The sequence below is a fragment of the Phalacrocorax aristotelis genome, chromosome 1 (assembly GCF_949628215.1).
Source record: "Phalacrocorax aristotelis chromosome 1, bGulAri2.1, whole genome shotgun sequence".
In the NCBI taxonomy this organism is placed as follows: domain Eukaryota; kingdom Metazoa; phylum Chordata; class Aves; order Suliformes; family Phalacrocoracidae; genus Phalacrocorax; species Phalacrocorax aristotelis.
The window spans coordinates 160740959-160764363 of record NC_134276.1 but is presented as its reverse complement, the minus strand read 5'-3'; the positions used below and the strand labels follow the sequence as shown (position 1 = coordinate 160764363).

Here is a 23405-nt window from a genome sequence, read left to right as displayed (position 1 = left end):
CGCGCCATGGCGCCGGCGGGAAGCGGCAGGCGGCGTCACGTGACGCGGCGCGGGGTGGTGGCGGCTGGGTGCGGAGCGCGCGCGTTACCCCTCCCCTATCCCGCCCCCCTCCGGGCGCGTGCGGCGCGGGAGGAGCGGCGCGGCGCAGGTGCGGCCGTTGGCGGGACGGGCCCGGCGGCGGCGGTGGCTCCGCGCGCCAAGTGCGCCGCGCGTCACGTGCGGCGCCTCGCGGGTGGCCGCCACGCCCCGCACGCTATTGGGCGGGGGCGTGCTGGGGAGGGAGGGAGGGGGCGCATCGGGGCCGAGGCCGGTCCCTATTGGCGGGGGGGGGAGGGTAGCGCGGGGCGCGCTGTCTCCCGTTGGCTGGTGGGCTCGCGCCTCCCTTTCCCGCGCAGTTGGGGCGCGGAAGCGCTGCGGAGGCTTACGGCCGTTAGCTCACAGGTGCTGCCCCGCCTTCCCGCCCGCTGGCGCCAGGCTGCCTGCTATTGGCTGGGGCAGGGCGCCCTGCGTGCCGTGTGGCTGGAGGGCCAGGGCCCCCTTGTTGCTATTGTCTCTCAGGGAACGGGGCCCCGCCCCGCGGCCCCACCCCAGAGCCCCACCCCAGCCTGGGGCCCTGAGGGGCGGTGGTGGCACCATGGTGGCCGAGCTGGGGCGTCTCGCGTGACGCCTCCCGGTTCTCTCCCCCGCAGGGGCAGCCGTCCCAGCCCCGCCATGGCCCTGGCAGGCTGCGGGATGCTCCTGGGGCTGGCCCTGCACTTCGGCAGCCTGCGCGGGGCGAGCGGCGCCCCTTCCCTCTACCACGACTACTGCATCATCGGGGCCGGCCCCTCGGGCTTGCAGGCGGCCTATTTTCTCCAGCGAGCCGGCCGGGACTACGTCGTCTTCGAGCGGAGCCACGCTCCCGGCAGCTTCTTTGCCCTCTACCCTCGCCACCGCAAGCTCATCAGCATCAACAAGCGCTACACGGGCAAATCCAACAGCGAGTTCAACCTCCGCCACGACTGGAACTCGCTCCTCAGCCACGACCGCCGGCTGCTTTTCCGACGCTATTCCCGTGACTTCTTCCCCGACGCCGACGCGATGGTGCGTTACCTGGAGGATTTCGCTTCCCTGCTGAAGCTGCGGGTTCAGTACAACACAGCCGTCGTCCACGTGATGCTGGAGAGGGACAGCCAGGCCTGGAACGGCCACTACTTCCTCCTGACCGACCAGGACAGGCAGAACTATAAGTGCAGGTAATGGGCGAACCCAGGGCTAGCCACACCACTCTCTGTGGGTGCCTTCAAGTCACAAAATCATAGAATAAATTAGGTTGGAAGAGACCCACAAAGGTCGTTCTGTCCAAGCCCCCCGCCCGAAGCAGGGCCAGCAGCGTCAGGTTGCTCAGAGCCTTACCCAGTGGAAGCTTGAGTATTTTCAAGGGTGGAGGTTTTACAGCCTCTCAGAGGCTTCAGCACCATCACCAGGGCTTAACCACCATCACAGGGGAAAACGTTTTGCAGGGATCGGCGGGGCAGGTGGGTGGGTGGAATAACTGCTCTTGGGAAGGCATTGCCTTCCACGAGGAATGTTATGCCTCGGACTGCTGAGGCGCTGGCAGGGCAGACCTAACTGGCTGTGATTGCCATCGCTGCAGTTTCCATGCTTGATATGTAAGCTTGAAATCACTTTTGTTTTATCACTAAATAATTGCTCTCTGTGAAAAAAAAAAAACAACTTGGTCGTACTTGTAGCCACTGCTGCCTTTATTACAAACTCGGGTGAGTCAGTGCAGCAACACCTCACTGTCGGTAACCCACATGTGCTTAGTATTTAGTACCAGTATTTAAAAGCATGTCCCAGACAGCTGAAGCCCTGGGTTAGTAGAGCCGGCAGGAGGCAACCAGAGAAAAGTGGGGCTGTTGTACTAGAGGGAACTGAAAAATAACCCTGAAGGCTGCTGGTCCTGAATCCCCCTTCCCCTTGTCCTACTCACGCATGTGTATTTTGTACCACTACTGAGCTACGTTCCTAAAAACTGTCTAGAAGTTACTCGTGTGAACATATGGTGTATATTTCTCACCTCTCCTGAAAACCTCAGCTCTATGACAGCAGGTCGCACTGGCTGTCACTTGGAGGTGCGCTGGCTGGCAAGTGCGGAGGGGACAGAAGGCAATTTCGGACACCCACACACCACGAGCAAGTTGTTCTCAGGAGCTGCATGAGCAAGGCTGGGACAGCAGAGAGTGCTGCTAGCCTCGGCTGCCTGCTGTTTCTAAGTCACAAAAATTTCCCTAAGATTCAAGTAAAAGTTCTTCTGGAGAGATATAAAAAGATTATTGTATTTTTAGTATTAACAATTAGTGATGTAGCTAACACATTTTTATGACTAGGAGTTGCATTTTAAAATATTTAAAACATTTTCTGTCCCTCTTAAAAATTGCTTTTGTTCTGCTGTACTAAAAAGCAACACAAATTTTAAATCAAAGTAACTTTTTATGCAACATATAATCAACCTGTGAAACTTCAGTATTATATATACTGGCAGTAAGTACATATGAGAGTATTTGCACATTCATGAACAACAGAGGAAGATGTATATGTACAGCACCCGCACTGACTTTTACTGTATGTAACAATGTTCTTAGTCGTCTTCATTAGCCTGAGCATAGGGAACAGAGGAGCAGGTTATGAGGTGAAGCTGGGGAGAGGTTTCTCTTGAAACCATGACCTGTGCAGCTGATCCAGCATGGCTGCAGGGGGCACATCGCAGCCATCTTCCACAGTGGGAGGAGGAAGGTGTGTGAGACGGAGCAATGGCCCCATTCCCGTAACTCCTGCATTCCCTGTGCTATCTTTGTTTTTGCAGCTCTTTGTTGGTCGCCACTGGGACGTGGGTCCCCAATGTGGTAAACTTTCCTGGCTCAGAGTATGTGGAAGGTTATGAGACCGTGTCCATCAACCCAGAGGATTTTGCTGGCCAAACCGTGTTGATCTTGGGCCGAGGGAACTCGGCCTTTGAGACAGCAGAGAACATTCTGGGTGTCACAAATTTCATCCACATGGTGAGCCGGTCCCGCGTGCGCCTCTCATGGGCCACCCACTACGTCGGGGATCTGAGGTAGGAAACCACTCCTCTTCCTCTGTCTAACACAGCTGGAGTACAAACAAGGAGAATCACTTCTTGCCCAGGTGACAAGCCGGACTGGCACAGGAGACACCATGGTCCTGGGGGTTGCAGAGGAAACATGGGGCCTTCTATCTTTAGGTCCTTGGCTTAAAGCGGGCCAGGCTGCAGTTGCTGGACACAGGAGCTTGGTGAGAGTTCTTTGGGGTCTGTGTGAAATAGGAAGATGTCCCCTTGGAAACTGTATCATTAAAAAATGCTGGTTCCCAAGTTGTCCCCTTCCTTGCGATCACAGAGGAGAGCTGAGAGGTTGACTACCTCCTGCAGGGGCATCGAGGCTGTGTTACCAGTGCTGTTCCTGTAAGCCCCGAGGCTCTGTGCATAACCTTTGCACTGAAGGCCACTGCGGGGTGCCTGGTAAAGATGTCCCATTTTCAGCAGCTGAGACAGAACTGTGGATCCCACCTCTCCTCCCTTCTTTCTGCCCTTCTTACCTTTTCCTTCTTTTTGTAGAGCAATTAACAATGGCCTGCTGGACACCTACCAGTTGAAATCTCTGGATGGGCTTCTGGAGGGCGACCTGGAAGATCTGGCTATTGTGAAGGACAAGAAAGGGAAGCTGCACATCACGCTCCGATTCTACCTGGAGAATAGGAACACCAGCGCAGGCATCGATTCCATCACCCTTCCACAGGACGAACTGGATAATTTTGCCACCCGCGCACCTTACGACCGTGTCATCCGTTGCCTGGGCTGGAAGTTTGATTTCTCTATCTACAACAGGTGAGGGAGAACCAGGATCTCCAGGGAAGCAGGCATTTAGAGGGAAGGGCCCGAGTAGGGAGGAAAGGGTAGGCAGGTCCTCTCCTGGCAGCATTGCCTGGACCTCCATGTGCCCTGAGCTACCTGGTGCTGCACAGTCCTTTGTTTACCCTGCAGCTACAGCCATGTCCTGGTGGGATAGTGTGTGCCACTGCCCGCTGACCGAAAGGCTCTAGGGCTAAGCACATGGCAGTGTTGAGACCTGCATGACGCAGAAACACTTGTGCCTTTAGAGCTTAACATCGTGACCTGCCAGATCACATGGAGAAGGCTGGCAATGTTTTGTGTTTGGGGTTTGGTTTTTTTTTTGGAATGAGGATGGTACAGGTACAGATCGCTACAGAAAGGTTTTGTCTGCTTTTTTTTCCCCTGAGGATGTAACCTTCACTCTACCTTGGTTTGTCTCCTAGTACATCCTGCAGCTGAAAATGATACTGCAAACTTCACTGTCTTCCAAAATTCACTGTCCGTGGCTCAGGCTGGAACTTGATCGTGTCCAGAGCTACCTCGAGATAAGCACCCTTGTCTTCTGGAAGATTGTCGTTGTAGTAGTAAATCCCACTGAAGGCAGGGGGGGCATGAAGCAGTGTCTTGCAGTGGCTACGATCTAATCTGTGTCTTAACAGGAAACCCCTTTTATTTTTCCACGCCCGCCCTTCCTGACAGCCTGCTATTCTCTTTTGCGCGCTAGATCCCTGGGACTGATGGCAGGAAAAGGGAATAAAAAGAAGTATCCTCAGATCAAACCCAGCTACGAGTCCAAAGGCACTCGGGGGCTTTTTGTTATTGGCACTGCTAGCCATTCTGTTGACTTCAGGAAATCTGCTGGGGGCTTCATCCATGGATTCCGGTATACAAGTGAGTACTGGGGTGTACAGAAGGGGCAGAGGTGGGAATTGTTCCCCCCTTCGAAGGAACAGTTCATAGCTTACTGCTGGAAAGAGATCACCCTTAGTCTTATGCTGGCAATAAGAATGGCAAAACACAGCCAAGCTACAGCTGTGTCATCTGAAGTGGAGGGGAAGTGACTTGGGGTCATATCTGAAGTTTTTGGTTGTCTGTCTTTGTTTTGTCTTGTGTCTCTCTTGCCCATTGTCTCTTATTTATGTAACACAATAGATTCCTGCCTGCCAGATGCTCTGCCTCGTGACAGACTGTGGGTGAGAGGTCTGTGCTGTGGAGTTAAAACCCAGTGGCTTTGGGCAGTAGAGAGAATTTCCATCTCGATGTGTCTGTGTGCCCATCCTTATCATTAAAGTACTGCTCAGAAGTAATGAAATATCCCCAAGGGCCCCCCCACCCCCTCACCAACCACTTAGCATCATATCAGCGTTTGGAGGGCATCTCCACTGCAGTTACCAGCAATTGGGGTGGGAGATCCTGAGCACGGATGAGCTGTAGAGCTTATTTATTGCATCCTGCCAGTATCCGTGTGTGCTGCAGCAGAGCCATCAGATTTCTTAAAAGCATAAGCTTGGATTTTTAAATAATCTGTCTTTGTTTCTCTCAATGTCTTAGCTCGGGCAGTCCACCGCCTATTGGAAAACCGTCACCATGGTGTCCCCTGGCCATCCACTGTCTACCCTATTACACAGCTGACCAATTCCATCATCAAGCGGGTGAACGAGGCCTCAGGCCTCTACCAGATGTTCGGTGTCCTGGCTGACATCATACTGCTGAGAGAGTGAGTGAGTGAGTAATTATTTCCAGCACTGCACTCCATCATTTCATTCCTTTTTCTTTACCATTGCTTCCCATGGTGCCACCACACAAATTGCTCCATTGCTGCCTAAGGATGTTAGTGTCACGTAGGCACCCACCTCAAAACCTGTACCACTGCCGTGACTTGTGCCAATATCCCCAATTCTGCTAATTTCTTCTTTCTCTTAAGGGGCTGAAATTGTCCAGACCTTCCCTCTAGGCTCAGAGGTGTAGTACCGTTTTAACCATCCCTAGGGAAAAGCTTTCCTTGAGCAGTGCTCATGTAGAGAGGAATCCCATAATCCGGGAAAATAATGGAGTCTTGCAACAGTATCTGCAGCCTTCATAAACTTTGCTTCGAGTTCAACCCCAGACCTGTAATGACCAAAAATAATTACTGTCTGATGGCTCTTTGGCCTTAGCCTCGAGCAGCGGAGGGGCTGTTGGATTGCAGCTGGCTTTTTTCTGGTGGAAGAGTCTGATAGTTGTGGTTACAATTCCCAGGAATGCCACAACATTTGAATATCTGGAAGAATACCCAGTTGGAGTCCTGGCCGAGCTGGAAGGGCAGACGGGGAGAAAGGCTCCCAACGGGCTGTTTGTTGTCATCATGGAGTATGGGAGGAATTTCTCTGGGGCTGACAAGGATGTCTTCTACTATAACCGAGCCGTGGGAGAGGCACAGCATGCCTGGCAGTCCAACTTTTTGCACCCTGTTATTTACTATTACAAACGCCTCCCAAAAGGTAAGGTTTCCTGCCTCTCCCTGCTAATTATCTGATACGAGCAAAACGGAGAGGGGTGAAGATACTTCAGAGCCAAAAAAAACGGAGGGTACCTGAAGGCATTGCACACCCTTTTCCTCTGCTTCCTTTGCATCTATCCTCTGGGACACCTTCCACCAGGTGTGAGCTGAAGAAAAACTTGGGAGTTGGCAAGAAGTTTCCATCAGTCAGACCAATACAAGGCATGGGGTGGTGGGTTTGTACCAGAGACCTCATATTTGAGAAAAAGAACAAAACAGGTGTGCCAGGAGCTGCCCCATTCCCAAAACAAGGAACGTTGCTTTCCTTTGGCTGGCACCCTGCAAGTATTTTGCAGAGTCCCAGCAGATGAGGCTGGGCCGTTTGGTGTTACCGCCAAAAGAAAGCTGCTCTCTGGCCAGCCCAAGCCTGAGAGGTCACACAGTGATAGAGGCAGCCAAAGGCAAGGGTTTGAAGATGAGTGTTACATCCAGCGAACGAACACGCCCAGAAAAGATTTCCTTGGGAAGTGAGTGTGCTGAATCTTCATCTCCAGAAACCTAGGGTCAGAGTCCAGCCTGCCTTGCCTGGGAAGAAGTGTGATGTGTAGCATCGTTAAAGCTCAGCCTGTCTGGCAGTCCCTGCCCAGGGGAGACAGGAGTGAAATGACAGAAAGTACTGCAGGCAGGGACAAGGGGCAGCTGTGCAGTAGCAGACAGAGCTAGCGGAGGGGATTGCAAATGACAGTAAGGTAGGGATTAAAAAGGTCAGGACAAGAGCTGGAACAGCTGTCGTAGCTGCATTCCACTACCCAAGCTCTTTTTAATGCCATTTCAGTTCTGAGAGATTCCCTTAATGTTCTCTTGGCAGAGCATGAGATGAGACTTCGGCCCCCAGATTGGCCTCTCCCCCGCCCAGATGCCGTCCATCACATTGTGGAGGACTTTCTGACAGACTGGACGGCCCCGAACGCTCACATCCTGCCACTGAGGCGATTTTTGGAGAACTGCCTCAGCACTGACCTGCGCAATTTCTTTGCAGGTAATTCGAGCGCAGGGTTGAGGTGACAGGAGAAGGGGGATGCAAGGGACAAGCGACAGGAGTGATCTCCTCTGCAAATAGCTGAGATCTCCCTGTGGTGAGCTGGTGGTCTCACCACCAGTCACACCTCTTTGATGCACTCCCCAGACAGTGAAAAGTGCTGGTCCTGCGAGCATGTTCCCAAATAGCCTTTGTTCTTGCTCACTACCAGAAAGAGACTGCCCCAGGCACACACACAGATTTAGGGAAAGGTGTATGAGGTTTCTTTCAGTCCCTTTTTCACCTGCAGCTTTCCTTCCTCCTCCATTATTTGAACATTCCTTTGTGCCACTGGGTACCAGATCTCTTTTCGTGTACTGGAATTGCTTTCCCATGGGAAACAGGAGTGCTGGGATGCGAAAGCTGGAGAGCCTCTGCTGCCTCCCTTCCTGGTCTGAAGACTGGTCTGGAAACTTCCTGCAGGAACCCCATGTGCCACAGAGAGGGAAGCAATCCTGTGGTACTCTAAGATGCCAGAGGGCTGCAAGCTCAAGTCCAGCTCCTTCTCCTCTCGGAGTGCAGACTGGAGATCCCACCTGGCATCTCTGGAGCTCTGCAGAATTGAGTCAATTACTCTGCTGCCATCCAGGGCAGGGTGGCAGGCGGGAAACTCCAGTCATCTTCCCTCATCCTCTCTACCTTTTGTTCTGAATGAGTCCTCAAGAGTTTAGGGAATTATTCTCTGATTTTTGATTCTTTCCCCCCCCAGAGTCCTGTTTCCTATTTGCTTTCACCCGCCAGAAGCTGCCTCCCTTCTGTCGGCAGGGGTATATGAGAATGCAAGGCCTCGTGGGGAGCGAGAGGCTCCGGCACCATGCAGTGGAAGCTGGCCTGCTGGAGGATTACACTCTCACAGACTTTTTGGGTGACAGACCCCCTGACAGCCACGAAGGGTCACAGGACCATCTGCTGAGAGATCACGCGATACCAGTTCATCCGCTGCAGCATCTTGTTACTGCCAAGGATGAGCTTTAACCTTTCTCACTCCACACTGAAACCCACAGGTGCTGTTGTGACAATATTGTAACAGAGATCCGCAGCAGGATTCTGCCCTTTCCAATCCACCTTTTCCATCCCCATGCCTTCCTCTGATTGTGAGTTGCCAAAGACCTGCTCAGATCTTGCTGTTACAAAGAGGACCAACGTGCTCTAAAGGATAAGTGAGGGACCGAAATCCAGTGATGCTGAGGTTTCCCGCGTTGTCCTTGCAGAGTTCAGAGTTGCCTGAAGGTGGTGTTTGTGTTTATCTCGAGGACCAATATGCGCAGCAACGTCCAGGGGTCGAAGAGAGAGTGCAGGAGCGCCTGGGTAACTTAAAATGTCACATTCCTCTTGTGAGGTGACCTCCTCATCGACTGTGGCAGCGCTGCTGGCTCTCGGGTCCCTGGATGCCGTACGCTGCGTATACTTGAAGATCTGTTTGTGCCCCGAATCCCGAAGCAGTACACCAGGCAAACTTCACAGTATTTTTCCTGCATTTGAGTTAGGGCAGTTGCGTAGCTTGAGCAGAGAGGGGTGGTATTTTTCTAGTTACCATCTTAGGTGGGATAACTTGTCACTTCCCGAAGAGCACCACAGGAGACCCTTCCCTCCACAGAAGGGTGAGTAGCTTGCCTGGGACGCAGAGACTTCCGCCGAGCTCGGCTCCGCTGTCCTCACGTTTTCCTTCTCCTGCACCAAGCAGCCTGAAAGGTTTGCCCCTGTCTTTTATAAAGCATGACCAATACTTCTCCTATTTGCACTATGTCCCATCAAGAACGTTTTGGGTGGACTTTGATGTTGTTAAAATGCTTGTCTTCTATTTCTTTTATTCCCCTCCAGTCACCTTGCGACCTTACTGACATTGACTGGGAGGCTGTCTGCACTTTATTGCTCCCTCTGTCAATCACCTGTGGTGACATTTGTTTGTCACCTCCCCGTGGACCCCTTCCCTGGCCCTGGAGTTCCATAGCAACAGCAGTTTTGAGCTTGACATTATGATGTCCCTGTGATTTCTAGGAAGTAGAGGAGGGGCGAGGGGGAAGAGGCTTTTACCTCCACACATGCTTTCCAACCCCTGAGCATCTAGAACAAGGTACCCCTCTGCACCTGTGCTTCCCAGTGACCCAGATGTGGGGGCTGTACCTCCACGTCCCTACAGCTCTCCCAGTCCTTCGAATTCAGCTGCTGTTTCTGCAAAGCCCTTGTTCCTACCCTGCCTCTGCTTTGTGCTTGGGGAGGCTGGGGAGTGGAAGAGGTGAAGGACGTGACAAATGAGTTCTTGCTCCTCTTTAGGAATAAGTGGCTGTTCCAGTGATGCTGTGGCTGGAAGGTCTTATGTGTTCATGTGTGGCTGGAGAGGGGCAACAACTGCCTTCTCAGCTAGTGCCAATCAGCATCCCTCTGTGGGCTTTACATTCCATTGCCCCAAGGCCAGGCTGGGAATGGCTCTTGCGGCCTGTAGTTGTCTCGGTGGTGCCATTACTTGCTATGCCCTTGGCACTGTGGGCTTTTCATTTTGGGATTGTCCAGGGGAAGAGAAAGGGCCTGTGACCGAATCAGGGTGACTGGCTGTCACTGTGAGCCCATTCATTTTCCCTGTACACACCGACAGCCTTGCTGTAGGCATGTGCGGGCCCATCCTCTGTACGTTTCTTCTTCCATCCTCAAATTCCTACAAGAGAGCTGCAGCCTCCGTGTTCACAGTGTGTGGGTCACCTCACAGGGTCATTCCCTTCAGAAAAGGAATGATCTGAAAACCATAGCACCTGCTGACCCCTCTGCTATGCTCCCTGCTCCTCTCCCAGGGTTGGATCCGCCGACTCCAAGCCCAGAGGTTTTGCCGCTGCGTGCTTCCAGCAGATCCTGGGGAGTGGCGATCCCTGCTGCTGGGCGAGCGTCGCCCTCCCGGCTTCGCCCCCGCTGGGCCCGAGGCCGCCGCCGCCGGCAGCTCCCAACCGTTTCCCGCTGGGCGCTGCGGTTGCGGGGGCGCAGTGAGGCCGCGCTGGTTTGCGGCCGCCGGGGGCAGCAGGGCGGTGGGTTGGTCCCGGTGCCCTGCCCCGCCGTGCGTCCTGCGGGCGGGGCGGCGGGAAAGCGCGCGCCGCCAATCAGCACCTAGGGCTCGCCCCGCGCGACACAGCCCGCCAGCCCCCCCACAGGGAGGAGGGAAAGGGGCTTGAAGGACGACCAGGGCGGCCAGTCAACAGATAGGCGCTTGGGGCGGGCGGCCAATCGGCTGGGAGGGTGGCCGTTCCGTGGTTCGCAGCCTTCCTGTGGTAGCGGCCAATCAGCGCTGGAGGGGTGGGCGGGCCGTTAAGCGGAAGTTTGGTTGATCGTGGGTCACCTCCGGGCCCGGGAAGGTGCGGGGTGGGGGGAGGGGCTGCGGCCCGGGGGTCGCCTGGGCCCGGACTTAAACTTAGGGGGTCCCGTGGTGGGGCGGGGCCCGTTCTGTGGCGCCGGTGCCCCTGTGGCTGGGGGGGGTGTGAGGGGGGAGCCCCGCTCCGCCGACGACGGCTGCTGGGACCCTCCGGCCGAGGGATCCGCGTTCCACGGTGTCAGGGGAACGGCGGGGGGCCTGCCCTGCGGGTGGGAGGAGGCTGTGCTCTGTGGGGCGGGGGGAAGCGGGGATCTTCTCCTGGGGCGGGGGGCCCTGCCCTATAGGAGCGGCGGGGAACTGGGGTCTGTAGTTGGGGCCTCCGCGGCGGGTGGGATCGCGCGGCCATGGGGCTGGAGCTGCAGTGGGGCGGCAAGGGCTGGGCGCGGGTGCAGCGCGCCCCCCGTGCGGCGCCCCGTATGTCTCCGTCTAGGGCACCTCCTGGCCTGGGGCTGCCCTCCGAGTGGGGCACTGCTGCCGTGGGGTGCACCCACCCCACGCGCCACCTCCTCTCCCCGCAGATGGCCCAGAGGCTGGCGCTCCAGCGGCTGCTGTCCCTCACCCCCAGGACCCTGCCCCCGCAGGGCCCCCCGGCACCCCACAGCAGGGCCTTCAGCACCTCAGCAGGCTGCAGGAGCAGCTTCAACGTGCAGGATGGCAGCGACTTCCAGGACCGGGTGGTGAATAACCCCAAACCCGTTGTGGTGGACTTCCATGCGCAGTGAGTTCCCCACCATGGCTTTTGCACCCCTTTCTGCCATCACACATGCAGGCATGTCCCTGTGGCTTTCTTGACATGGTGGCACCCTGGGCACACCAGTCACACAAGGGCTTCCCAAGCTGTGTTGCTGCTGACCACCCTACCAGGCATCTGATGTTAAAAGGTGCTTCTCCCCCTGTGGCACAATCCGTAGAGGTTTCTCTCGTTGGGTTGCGCTGCTGTAGAGGTAGCTACACCCTGCAGGAGCATAAAACACCAGTGCTAGGAAGGCGTTCCCCAGGGCTGCGTACCTGTACCTCCCAAGTGCTTGGGTGCCACCCTGGCCCTGGTGTTGCATCATCACAAAAGACGTCAAAAAAGGGAGATATCAGAGCTTTTTATTAGCTTTGTGGATTAAACGTCCTCTTACAAACACTAAATGGTGTTAACAGCTGTGGAAGAACACCTCACCAGGTATAGCCCTGCACCATCATGTTGTGCCTTTCCAGTTTTCTTAGGCAGCATGCCCTGGAGACAGGGCTTCTGACAGCAAACCCCTGTATGTATTAAAAACAGCCACATGATACCAATGGCAGCATTTGTCATTGATAAAAATGTTGTTCTCTTGCTAGTAAAAATATTTCTAGCCGTTATCTGTTGGATTAACGATAGTGATTATCTTTGTTTTCTCACATATATTCATAGTCCCACAGTACTGTCGTGAGTCTGTTGTGGCTGACTCTGGGCAAACAGAGTATGAAACAGCCCAAAAACTTCTGCTCTAAATAGACCAAACTGACAAACCAAAATTAACGTTAACTGGGACCATCTAGGGAGGAAAGGACAAAAAACTGAAAGCCTGAAACCTGATACAGAGGGAGGCTGAGGAGGAGCAAAGTTTACCAGAGCTTCAATTTTAAAAGAAAAGGGCACCTAGAGCTTTAACTCATGTTTTCCTTGAACTCAGTTAAATTCATGCCATCCTAACTGGTGCAGTTAGAGGATGCAGGGTGTGTTTTCTGTGTACAGGGCCTCGCAAAGTCTGCTGTTGCTGCATCTGGGTTTGGAATAAGCAGTCTCTCTTCGAACAGATGCAACACCTCTGTGAGTTTTGCAGCTAAAGGAGAATTTCTGTAAACCCTGCAATGAGTGCCAAGGGGAAGTCTGATCTGATGATTGGCATAAACTGGTTAGAGTGTGGGCTGTGACCCCTGCAGCCGGCAGCGACTCTCACTGTAGGGCAGCTTTGTGGTAAGCAGGATAGGGATGAACGGCGGAGAAGAGGGGTCAAGAAGACCACCAAGGCTGGCAGAACAGACTGTGGTGTGACTGAAATGACATCAAAAGCACCAGAAGTGCTGAACGGTGACCTCTTCTTCTACTCAGCCCCCCACCACACACAGAAAAAAAAACTTTGACAGTTTCTTTGTGAGAAAAACATTTTTCTAAGCTGTGGTTTGGGAATGGTGTTTCCAGGCAGGCTCTCAAATGGACCAGCGATGGTGGTAAGGCACTGCTGTACCAGCAAGCCTTCCACAGCTGCTGCTGCACTTGTCTCCTCTAACGTCCTCTCTCTTTCTCCGTCAGGTGGTGCGGTCCCTGCAAGATCCTAGGCCCCAGGTTAGAGAAGGTGGTGGCCAAGCAGGAGGGGAAAGTGCTGATGGCCAAAGTGGACATTGACGATCACACAGACCTTGCTATTGAGTACGAGGTAGGAGCCAGAAGAGCATGGACTTTGTTGTGCTGGCAGTGCCAAGAAGGTACCTCCCTGGGGAGAGGTGTGCCTGCATGGCAGCAGCATTGGTGGGGAGGGGAAGCTCAGTGCCTACAGGTTCCTGATCCCTCATGTCACTCAGTAGTAGGTGGATTTTGCTGCTTGGTTCTCCTCCAGCTCTGCTGCTCATGCTCAGCACCCCCACCTCTAATTCTGCAGAATGGTGTCCTCTAAGCCTTGCAGGCATCTGTCACTGTAAATGCCCGCCTGGCCTCAAGGCGCCTGCAGCATACGCAGCGTTTTACTGCGTGCATGAGCTGTTCCAGTGCAGGGCAGGAATGTGAAGTAACAAGCCTCGGTCTGCCCTGCTCCTGACCGTGGTTCTTTGTGCAGCCAGCCCTCCCTCTCTTTCCCTTCCTTGTTTGAGATTCCTTGCTGGGTTATAATGTCTTGTCCTTAAGCTGCAGCACAAGCAGATACTGTGGGTTTTGTTTGGACAGGTAAAAGCCAGGTTGGAGAACAAACATCTGCAACAGGAGCATGCGTCCTGCTCTTGACAAGTGTGGACTTTGGTGCTTACACTAGTGTTTTTTCCCTGTGTCAGTGATTAGGTAGTTCAAGAAACATAAAAATTCCTCTGACGACTGTGCTCGCTTCCATTGTCCCTCTTTGTAAACAACAGCTCAGTCTATGGAGTGGGGGCATCCTGCTGCTGTGTTTTACAGGGAAGAAGGTGCTTAATTTTCACTTGCATGTCACACAGGCGGAGCTGCTCCCCTTCCTCCCCCTCTGCAGACGAAGTCCTGCTCCTAGGGTGGAGGCTAGCACAGGAAACTCCTCCAGTTGCCCAGCAAAGTGTGAACCACCTCCTGAGCAAGCTGTCGTTCGTTCAACCTGGAGCAGATGCTCTGTGCCATTCCTGTACCCTGCCGTGCTGGAAAGGGAAGGAAGTGGAAACAGCTTGTTCCCTCCCACTTTTTCCCAAGCAGATCTTTCTGCCTGTGCTGTGGTGGCATGTCCATTCAGCTGGTGCCCACAAATGCAACTTGCAGCTTCCATAAGCTGAGCGTGAGAGCCTCCTGTGCTCTCCTCGGTGGTGGCATGCTCACAGATACATCCCAGGCCAAGGAGGGTGGCTGCTGGCTCCTGAGCAAGGCTGTGTGTTGTAAGCCCGAAGGCTGAGTAGCTTGAGGGTGCTGCGGAGAAGTTGAAGAGGGCAAGGTTGTTTCTGTGGTGGTCAGAAAGTGCATAAATCCTAATAGATGCAGGCATGGCTCTGGCAGCACCCACCCTAAGGAGGAGAGAATAGAGGTTATTAGCTTAACTCTTGTATTGTTCCAAGCCTTCCAGTAGATCGAATTAGCTGGGATTACAAGAAGATAATCTCAGATGACTGGAAAATGGCAGTGTGTGCGTGTGAAGAAGGGCCTTTAAAAAAGGGGCTGAAAGTTCCCAAGTCGTGCAGGTTCGATGACCCGCTGTGTGTGCTCACCCACCAGATGGTGAGTGAGCAGCTGCACAGCCTGCTGTGTGCATGCATTTCTCAGCAGGGTCTGCCTGTCATGAAGCCCTGGTGACATAGGTGCAGGCAGGACTGAGGCTGCAAGCAAGGACCAGCTTCCAGCAACTTACTCTGGAGCCTCATATGCAAACATGATTAAGTTTTTGCTCTGTGGGAGGGCCTGGCGATCACCACTGCATCCTCTGCTCTGAGTGATGTGTGTATCTGGTCTTGACCGTTATCCCCGTGGCTAAAACTCCATCCCTAGGCAGCATCTGTGAGTAGGATAGCTGCAAATGGGTAGGGATAAGGAGAAATTTTTGCTTTGATCTTGATAGTTTGGGCCATCCTTTTCAAGGCATAATTTTGGTTATTGTGCTGAGCACATGGTTGGTTTTTCTTGTCTTTTGAGAAGTTGCCACTTAAGGAGATGTGAGCACAAGGGCTGATGGGAAGACACCGAGTCGAGATCAAAGAGGGACCAAAGGTAATGTTTGGGAATGATCAGGAAAACCAAAGGTGGTATTTGGGAGGGATTGGGAAAAAATTGTTTTAAAGCTATTCCATTGGGGATCAGGTGTCTGCAGGCTGAGAAGGTTTTTGTTCCAGGAGGTTTTCAGCATCTGTGCCACCCCCACAACTCCTCCACTAGCTGCCAGGAAGTCTCCTTCCATCCATGTTTATTCCCCTGCCCACGCACACACGCAGCCCCCGGCTTGCCGCCCGATTGCACAACGTCCTCTTCAGCAGCCTCCTTGGTGCATTGGGGAAGGCAGGGCGACATGAGAGACCACCAGAAGAACCAAGGAATGCCGGTGCATTCCTTCACATGCACTGCTGTCTGCCTTTGGCTCCTGGCTGTCCTGGCTTAGAACAAAGCAGGGGCACGTTTCCTGCGACTAGAAATGCCCCTGGCGCCCTTTCCCGTCCGGTTATGTCCAGCGCAAAAGTTCTTTCTCTGGGGATTCCTCCTTTTATCTAACACCTTTCATCTCTGGTTGTGGCCTTTCTCTGCTGCTCCAGCCTGCTGCTGACCTCTTGCCCTGAGAGCAGAAAGGAAGAAGGAATACTTTTGTTTAATCTGCTGTCTCTTAGAATTCTTTAGATTCATCTCTTGCCTTGGCCCGTTGCCCATGTGCGTGGCCACTGGGAAAGGGCAGCCCCTTCTATGGCCACTGTGGGTGGGCAGTTCAGGAGAGCTGCTGGATAGAGGGATGGTAGGTCATCAGCAGAACTTGGTCCTGTGTTACGCCTCTTTCTGAAGCTTGGGTGAAATCCTTCCCCCTGCTCCATTGTGCGGCATCTGAGCTTGTATAAAAGCCCCAGTTTCAGATGGCAGAGAATTCTCTTGGTACGGGTGCTGCCAGGGATAGCCTGGATGGCCACATTTGTTTGTTTATCTGTGTGGTTAGTGCTGATCAAAAGCAGCCTGACTTTTTCTCTAGAAATGCCCTTGAGGGAGGAGGAGGGTTTGTTTAGGTTCAGTGCAGATGGGACCCAAAAAAAGAAAGGGGCGGGGGGGGGGGGGGGGGAAGGCCTCAACTTTGCATTCTAGAAATTCCCATGACATTTGATTCTCAAGCAGCAAAAAAAAAGTACGTGCTCTGTTAATGGGCTGTCCTTGCTGCAGCTAGCAGGAAAGAAGCTGTCGGAAGCATTGTGTTTTCTGGGCAGAGGCAAGCTGCTCAGTGCGCCTGGTTCTCACCCAGTTCTGCAGTGCCAGCCCCAGACCTGCCACCCGTTCTCAGGATTTGCTCACCAGGACAAAAAGGGGAAGAGATGGAGGGATCGAGGCTCTGTGAAGCTCGTGGGCACACTGGTCAGCACGCAGAGCCCTGTAACTTGGTGTTAGCTGCTTCTCTGTAGTGCTTCAAAGAATTGCCCGTTTGTCACCCCAGCCATAATGGCCTGATGCTTGCTGTTGCTTGTTGGGCATGCTGGTATTTTGGATTGAGCTGGGGCAGCTCTGCTATTAACCTGCTTTGCAAACCAGAGGGAGGCCCAGTGGAGTTTTTCCCTTCTCAGGGAGGGAGAAACCAGCTGAGTGCAGGGCTGTTACCATCCTTTCTCACCCCTAAAATCAGAAGGGAGCACAATGGTGGCACCACTGCCAGAGCTGGGGCCCAAGCCCTCTGGATCCGCTCCTGCCAGTCACTAGGAGGAGCTGAAGATCGTGCGCTGCAGCAGCCCTAGCGCTCCCATCCCTTCAGATGAGACTGCACAAGCCCTGGAGGACACACTGAGGGGGAGCCACGCTGGACTGGCCAGCTGGGACCGGGTGGGAAGGGAAGCACAGAACGTCCCTTTCATCTCAGGCTCCCAATGGCAGAAAAGCCAGCCCTCTGGCGAGTTTCCCAAGGAAGGATTTGCAGATCCTTGCTGGCAGTGGGGCTGGCAGTGCATGCGGGAAGGGCCCACAGGCTGGTGGGGAGGCTGCAGGGGAGATGAGGACAGGATGTGTTTTGGGGGGGAGGCTTTGCAGAGATAAGGGCACCAAACCTGTGGAGTCAGAAACATGACCAGATCTCTCTGCCACCATGGCTCTCCAAGCTCTGGTTGCTCCTTCTCTTGATCCTGTCCCTGGGGTCTCTTCTGTTGCTGGTCAACCAGCAAGTCTGTGGGGAATGTTGTCATTTCCACCCCTGTTCTCTTGGATAATTCCCAGAAAACTTTGTTCAGGGCTAAAAAAGCAGCACCCAGAGCAGCACAGCAGTTTGGTTGCCTCTGGTTGGAGGGACTTTTTCACTTCTTACCTAATCGTCAGAGATCTGCAGTGGACAGCCATTGGTGTGTGACCAGCTAAATGACTGAAAAGAAGTAGAAAAGATGGGTCAGAGGGGGTTGTCATTACTGTGGCAGGATGGAGCAGGAAATCTGCCTGTGCAGTGATGGGTGGGGGACCCTCCTCCAGCTCCAGCCCTGTCTGGAGGACACGTCTAGTCTGATACCACCCTGGCCATAAAATGTCCAAAGGTTGTCATTCCTGAGAGGTGTCCTGGTAAAAGACTGGGTTTGTTTGCTTATGACAGGACAAAAGGGAAGGAAAAGAGGAATTTGTACTGGAGAGGGGGGGAAGCTTCACCTTGTTATTTTAGTACTGCTTTGGTTTGGTCTTGAAAATTTTTGTGCCTTATTTAAACTCAAAAAGCTGCTCAGCCTTGACTTAAGCAGTACGATGTAAGTGAGTGTGGAGATGAAGCCACAGGGAGAGGAAGAACATAGAGCTCAGCTGGCCTGTGTTTTGCCAGCGGACATGTTACCCTTGAGCAATGTAGGCTCAGCTCCCTTCTAGCCACCACTGCTTCTGTAGAGCAACATTTCGGGCCCGGGTGCAGCTGGGCTCCCCACAGCCTCTGCTCACTTGTGTCTCCCTGTTTCTCTTGCCCCCAGGTGTCAGCAGTGCCAACTGTGCTGGCTATGAAGAATGGAGATGTTGTGGATAAGTTTGTGGGGATAAAGGATGAGGATCAGCTGGAGGCATTCCTCAAGAAACTCATCGGAGCCTGAAGTAAAAGGGTGGCTGTACCCCTGCCTCTGGACACGTCCATGTTGTGCATTCCTTGCCTGGGAGAGCTGAGGGGCATGTGAACTGCCTACCTTGTACAACCTGGGGTTTTCTTCTGGTTTGGGGTTTTTAGGAGATGGACAATGTTGTAACCCTTCCCTCCCGCTCCCCCTTCTCTTGAGCAGCAGTAGTTGTAAAGGGCACTGAGGAGTGGGGCTGCTTACTCTCAAAATGGGGAATGCAGCTGGAATTAGGGGCCTGTGTTTATCTGCAAAGAGCTGACATGTGGAGCTGCTGCTGAGTTAAGAGGAGGAATGTTTTTCTCTTTGCCTAGAATCTGATAGCCCAGAGCAGAGGGCAGCTGCTCCCTGCAAGATGTGGGTACATACCTGCTCTGGGTGGGTTTGTTTAAAGCTGAGAATGCTTCTGCCTTGTCTGTGAAACCTGTCTCTTTGTCCCTCTGTCCTCATATCGCTGGGACAGGTGCACCTCCACAAATCTGTGGGTTCCTGTCATAATTTTATAAGAGAAAATAGAAGTATTTTATGGATCTCCTTTTGTAGGTCTGTAATAGAGAGAACTTTATTGGTTACTGCTGTCTAGCTAGAGAATAAAACTTGATTCTCAGAAGTCACAAGGAAGTCCCTTGTCTGTCCAGAGAGGTGAAAGGGAGTATCAGCAGCACAGCGGCTGGTTTCTAATGATGGGTCAGGACAGCAAAGGTTACAGCTTGAACCCTACTAAAAGGTAACATGCCGAAAAACAAACAAGTAGATTACATTCATGGGACTTTCAGTGCTGCTTCTAGGACCCCTTTGGGTGCTGCTGGATCTGGGATGCCAGAAGGACTCGCCTTCTGTGTGCAGAGGAACAGCGGTTCATTGCACACAAGGAACCTGAGCTGTGCTCGCTCCTGCCATGCTTTTCTAGCTCTTTTACAGCTTGAGAGCCTCCCTCTCCCTTGCGTGAATGATTAAATCTGCTCACGCAGGTAAGCCCTGCCAAAACGCAGCCTTTTGACTTTAATTGCCCTGACCTTTAGACTAAGGGAGGCAGTTGTGTGCTGCTATGGTGAGCAGCCTTCAGCCCTTCCCACCTCTTTTTCCTCCCCACATACACCTGTTTCCAGTCCACCTGGCTTCTAAGTGCTCCCAGCCTCCTCTTCTGCTTGTCGGCAGAGTGCAGCACCAGGGCTGATGCCTACTGCAATGCTTAATTCCAGTTTGCTTATCTAAGCTGCATGAGAACATTTTAAGTGCTTAATAACCATGTACAAGCTGCTTCCTTCCCCCCCACTCCCCCAGCTTCTGTTTCCTTCAGTCACTCTTAACTCTGCTTTGGGTCTGCTCCATCTCATCTCCCTGGCATGGGTTGTTATGAGTGGTGAAGCAATTTTTTCCTGCACCTCTGCAATAATGATTTATGACCTTTGAAGGAGCAGGGGAGTGGTGATCCAAGTCCTGCGTGTCCTGCTGCAGCCATCACTGCTCTCACCTGCTTCTGTCACCCCGGGCCCTGGGCAGCAGTGCAAGGTGGTGCTGGTCCTCCAAGAATGGTACCTCCCCACCCGGGCTGGGCTGATCTCACCCACGGCGTGCTGCTAGAGGTGATGTTGCTTGGATGTAATTTGGTGAAGAACCCTTGGTCAGTTATGATCAGTAAAAACCGGCATTTTATTTTGTTTGGGAGACTACAGAAGCTATGCTGCTCGTGTCCTGCTCATGTTTCAGGCCAGGCAATTTGCCTTGCACTTTTGGTATTCCTGTTCTGTAAACACTTCTAGTAAAGACTGTCTCCATTTTCCTGCATAAGCAGGAAAAGTAGGGGAACAGCGTCATGTGCCTGACAATAGTTAACTTTAATGCTTCACCATCCTACAGAACAGGAAAAAACACAGTGACTTTGCATTGTGTAATTAAGGGGCAGTATAAATTAGCTATTTTATCACTTCCTTCTAAGGAAAAGTGGAGCTAAGGCACCATTCAGCTGTTAAAGCACCAGCACGCTTTAGGGTATGTTACATGAAAGCCACAACTGTTTTTTTGAGATGAATGCTGAAGACCCACATACACGGTGCCCTGTGGAAACCTTTCAGAAACGGAGGGGAGGAGAAGGAAGGGTTTGGGAGCACCTCGAGATTCCCTGAGTGCTTTATGCTGTTCCACCACAGGACAGGACTCAGTTTCCTGTGGCAGGTTCTTAATTCAGTTCCCTGTTCGCCGACTGCTGGGGGAGGCTTCAGGGATTCCCACAGCTGGTGTTAATAACAGAGGAGGTGCAAGAGGGAAGCACTCCCAGCAGTGTATTTATGTAGCGGTTAAACCAGGGGTTGCACAGTAATTTTCATGCCACCTGAATGTCGTGTTGGTCTTTCCCTGAGAGGAGAGAGCTGAAGCAATAGGTTATTCCTCAGCAGTAGGTGCTTTTTCCATGTCAGCTGTGAAAACATTACCTCTCTGCTCAGTCCGGCAAGGGTGCAGTTGGTCTTCCCTTTTGGAGTTAAACACATCGAGTGCTTCTCTGATTTGTTACGCATTTGCTCTCCTGCCCAAGCCTGCCCGCATTACAGCAGCTTTCTTGGCTCCTACTGTTCCTGCTTGCTATTTTAAGAGGACGTGGCGGTCAGCGCCTTCCCGAGGGGAGCACAGCTCAGCTAAACCTGCTTCTCCCTCCCTAGGTGTGTTCTGAACCCAACGCTGAGATCCCACCCAAAGGTCAGGCGCAGTGCCTCTGTCCTCAGTCTTGTCCAAGGAGCCTGATCCCAGGCAAGCAGAGGTTTTCCATTTGTTTCTGTTGGCTTTACACTTGCATCAAGCCCTAACGCAGCTGCTCCTTTCCCTGAAATGTTTGTGCCTGCCCACTAATCTCTATGTTAACTTCTACCTGCTCTGGGCCATGGCAAATGCCCGCAAGGAGGGAGAGGTGCGTTACCTTCTCTGCTAGGGGTGCTATGCCAAGAGCAGCTTTGGATGGAGGATGGAAAATTCAGGTTGCCTGGTTTGCAGCACACGGGGCTGTGTGCATGTGGTCCCCTACGGCTGTGAAGGGGACAGTTTTGGACATATTTGGCTCTAATGAGATCTGGCCTCAGCAGCCCAGCAGTAAATACTTTGCTCTATCACCATATTATATGATTTCTCCTGTGCAAAGAATAAAACAAAGACCAGCTCCATGTCAGCAGGGAAATGGCCACCACTATAACGCTGCCCCAGGCAGGGCCCTAACAGTTTGTTCATCACTTTGAGCTCCCTCTGCCCCCCAGTTTTTTTCAACTAAGTAATTACAGGATTCAGACAGAATCTGCAATTAAAGTCTCCAACCCTGCAAGGCTGTTAGCAGCGATGTTAAGCTCAGCGTTGTTCAAAAGCATTGCTGAATTGCATTAAGTGCTGTGAGTTTCTGCTTTCTGCAAGTTAAAGAATAACAGCTTGCACAGCTGCAATATCTTAAGCAATAAAAAGATAAGACAAAACTACCATAGACTTGACCTCCAGACCAAAACCAGACTCGATCATCTGTTGCACAGTCCTGACCTCATTACCTGCCCCTGCAACCCACCCAGGCTCAAGTCTATCACCGCACACGGGTGCTTTCCTGCCGATCTTCTCAAGGAAACAGGGTGCACTTGTGAGCTTTGTGGTTTCTCTACCTCTGCAGCTTTGTAACTTCACCAACACTTTCCCTCTTAAAACCTTTCTTAGGCAAAAACCAGAGGCTGCAACTCACAGCGAGAGTGATAGCTGCAGGCTGGCCGCGATGCCAGAGGGGGCTGCTGTGCTGAGCCATGCCTGGTTGCTTTTTTCCTCAACGTGCATTCTACCATCCAGGGAAGGATGGAGGCAGGAGCAGCAGGGGAACCCCCAAATTTCTTATACCCAGAGAAGCCAAATGGGTGGAAACCGGAGACCTCTGAGGAAAGCTTGAAAATGTGGTGCCCCACGTCCCAGTGGGGATGGATTGAGGAGAAGCCCTGTGGCTGCCTTCCTGCTGTCAAGAGTTCCCTGCTGGGCAGTGAGGTGGGGAGACCGGTCCTGTGAGGAGAGGCCAGAGGGGGACCCCAGAGCTGCTCGTGTCCTGTGGGCAGAGGAGAGCTGGCAGCACCCAACATCCCACGTGCCCGCATTGACTCCCTAGGCTCTCACCATCCAAATAGTTGGAATAAAAAGGCACTGAAATTGACTGGGTTTTCTCCATGTCCTGCAGCTTCTGTGAAATAAGAAGCTATGTGAATATATATATGTTTATCCACTCACACACTTTTATTCTCTGTTGTGGAGAGTGCCAGGAGGTTCTGGGCTCACAGATGTCCCCAGCAGCTGTAGCTGCTGACGGAAAAGGACAGGAGCCAGCCTGCCTGCTCTCCCACTTGGGAAGGCTAAGCTCCCGGTAGCCTTCTTGGCACATGCTACTCGTTCCTCTGCTGCTGAAGGCACCCTGACTCCAGCTCTCCTATGAGCGGAGGAATGGTTGAGCAATACTGAAAAACAGGAAACTTTTGCAGCGACAGACCCCAGAAACATCCACTTGAAGTTGTCCAGAGGGTACAAAATGCACCGGAGATTTTGGTGGTTTCCGGAGACGATGGTGACCTCCAACCACCCCCACAGCTGCAACTCCTCTGTGCTGGTCCCATGCAGCTGGCAGCGAGAGGGTGTCGCGGACAGTTCTGCGAGCACGCACGTAGCTTCGTGGCCTCGGGACGGAGAGGAGCTGCATCCCCCGAGGTTGCTTTCTTGCTCCATTGCGAGGCAATAACACTTCCCCACGGGGCCCATTGCCGCAGGCGCAGGGGCTGCGCAGCTCCTTTCCTTGCAGGCAGCTTTAACTGCGGGGCTGTGCCACATCGCAGCCCGCAGGTAACGAACACCCCGGGTCTGGCCAGCACAGCGGCTGCGATGGAGACAGCACCATACTGCATGCGAGCTCCAGCATGCCCACCAGTATTTATATAACATTATTTTCCTTTAATCTGGCTTTTAAAGTAAATTTTTAAAGTCCTTGCTGTTCACCAGGAACCTTTTTCTTTTCTTTTTTTTTTTTTTAACTGCAAGTTTCACCTTTCAAAGCATGGCTAGTTTTGAGTGATGCCGAAAACACGCATTTGCAGTGGCTTTTTGTTCCGTGCCTGTATTGTTCAGGCAAAAGTGGTTGTTTTCTTTTCGTCCTGGCATAGCTCAGGAG

At 52.9% G+C, this 23405-nt stretch overlaps 2 protein-coding genes across 8 annotated transcripts; both read left to right on the top strand.

The window, feature by feature from the left end:
* The first annotated feature begins 25 nt into the window (after positions 1-25).
* Positions 26-9253, top strand: FOXRED2 (FAD dependent oxidoreductase domain containing 2). Of its 3 annotated transcripts, none has more exons than XM_075076194.1 (9): positions 26-148; positions 690-1235; positions 2849-3100; positions 3620-3889; positions 4620-4786; positions 5447-5612; positions 6134-6375; positions 7243-7413; positions 8162-9253. In XM_075076194.1, the coding sequence occupies exons 2-9, from the start codon at positions 712-714 to the stop codon at positions 8425-8427; spliced, it is 2058 nt and encodes a 685-aa protein (XP_074932295.1). In that variant the 5' UTR covers positions 26-148; positions 690-711; the 3' UTR covers positions 8428-9253. The 3 variants fall into 3 exon arrangements, with proteins under 3 accessions (XP_074932295.1, XP_074932287.1, XP_074932278.1); XM_075076177.1 differs by having other exon boundaries at positions 126-200; XM_075076186.1 differs by lacking the exon at positions 7243-7413 and having other exon boundaries at positions 50-148.
* Positions 9254-10698: 1445 nt separating this feature from the next.
* Positions 10699-18861, top strand: TXN2 (thioredoxin 2). Of its 5 annotated transcripts, none has more exons than XM_075076208.1 (4): positions 10699-10790; positions 11326-11525; positions 13092-13215; positions 18110-18861. In XM_075076208.1, the coding sequence occupies exons 2-4, from the start codon at positions 11326-11328 to the stop codon at positions 18224-18226; spliced, it is 441 nt and encodes a 146-aa protein (XP_074932309.1). In that variant the 5' UTR covers positions 10699-10790; the 3' UTR covers positions 18227-18861. The 5 variants fall into 5 exon arrangements, with proteins under 5 accessions (XP_074932309.1, XP_074932339.1, XP_074932319.1 ...); XM_075076238.1 differs by having other exon boundaries at positions 10734-10765; XM_075076218.1 differs by having other exon boundaries at positions 10780-10982.
* Positions 18862-23405: the final 4544 nt, after the last annotated feature.

What these genes read in the sequence shown, in the direction of transcription:
- TXN2 (XM_075076208.1), top strand. Translation starts at nt 11,326, where the DNA reads ATGGCCCAGAGGCTGGCGCTCCAGCGGCTGCTGTCCCTCACCCCCAGG. An exon ending in GTGGTGGACTTCCATGCGCA is followed by an intron (nt 11,526 to 13,091) that starts GTGAGTTCCCCA and finishes TTTCTCCGTCAG; the next exon opens with GTGGTGCGGTCCCTGCAAGA. An exon ending in ACCTTGCTATTGAGTACGAG is followed by an intron (nt 13,216 to 18,109) that starts GTAGGAGCCAGA and finishes TCTTGCCCCCAG; the next exon opens with GTGTCAGCAGTGCCAACTGT.
- FOXRED2 (XM_075076194.1), top strand. Translation starts at nt 712, where the DNA reads ATGGCCCTGGCAGGCTGCGGGATGCTCCTGGGGCTGGCCCTGCACTTC. An exon ending in GACATCATACTGCTGAGAGA is followed by an intron (nt 5,613 to 6,133) that starts GTGAGTGAGTGA and finishes TACAATTCCCAG; the next exon opens with GAATGCCACAACATTTGAAT. An exon ending in CCTGCGCAATTTCTTTGCAG is followed by an intron (nt 7,414 to 8,161) that starts GTAATTCGAGCG and finishes TTCCCCCCCCAG; the next exon opens with AGTCCTGTTTCCTATTTGCT.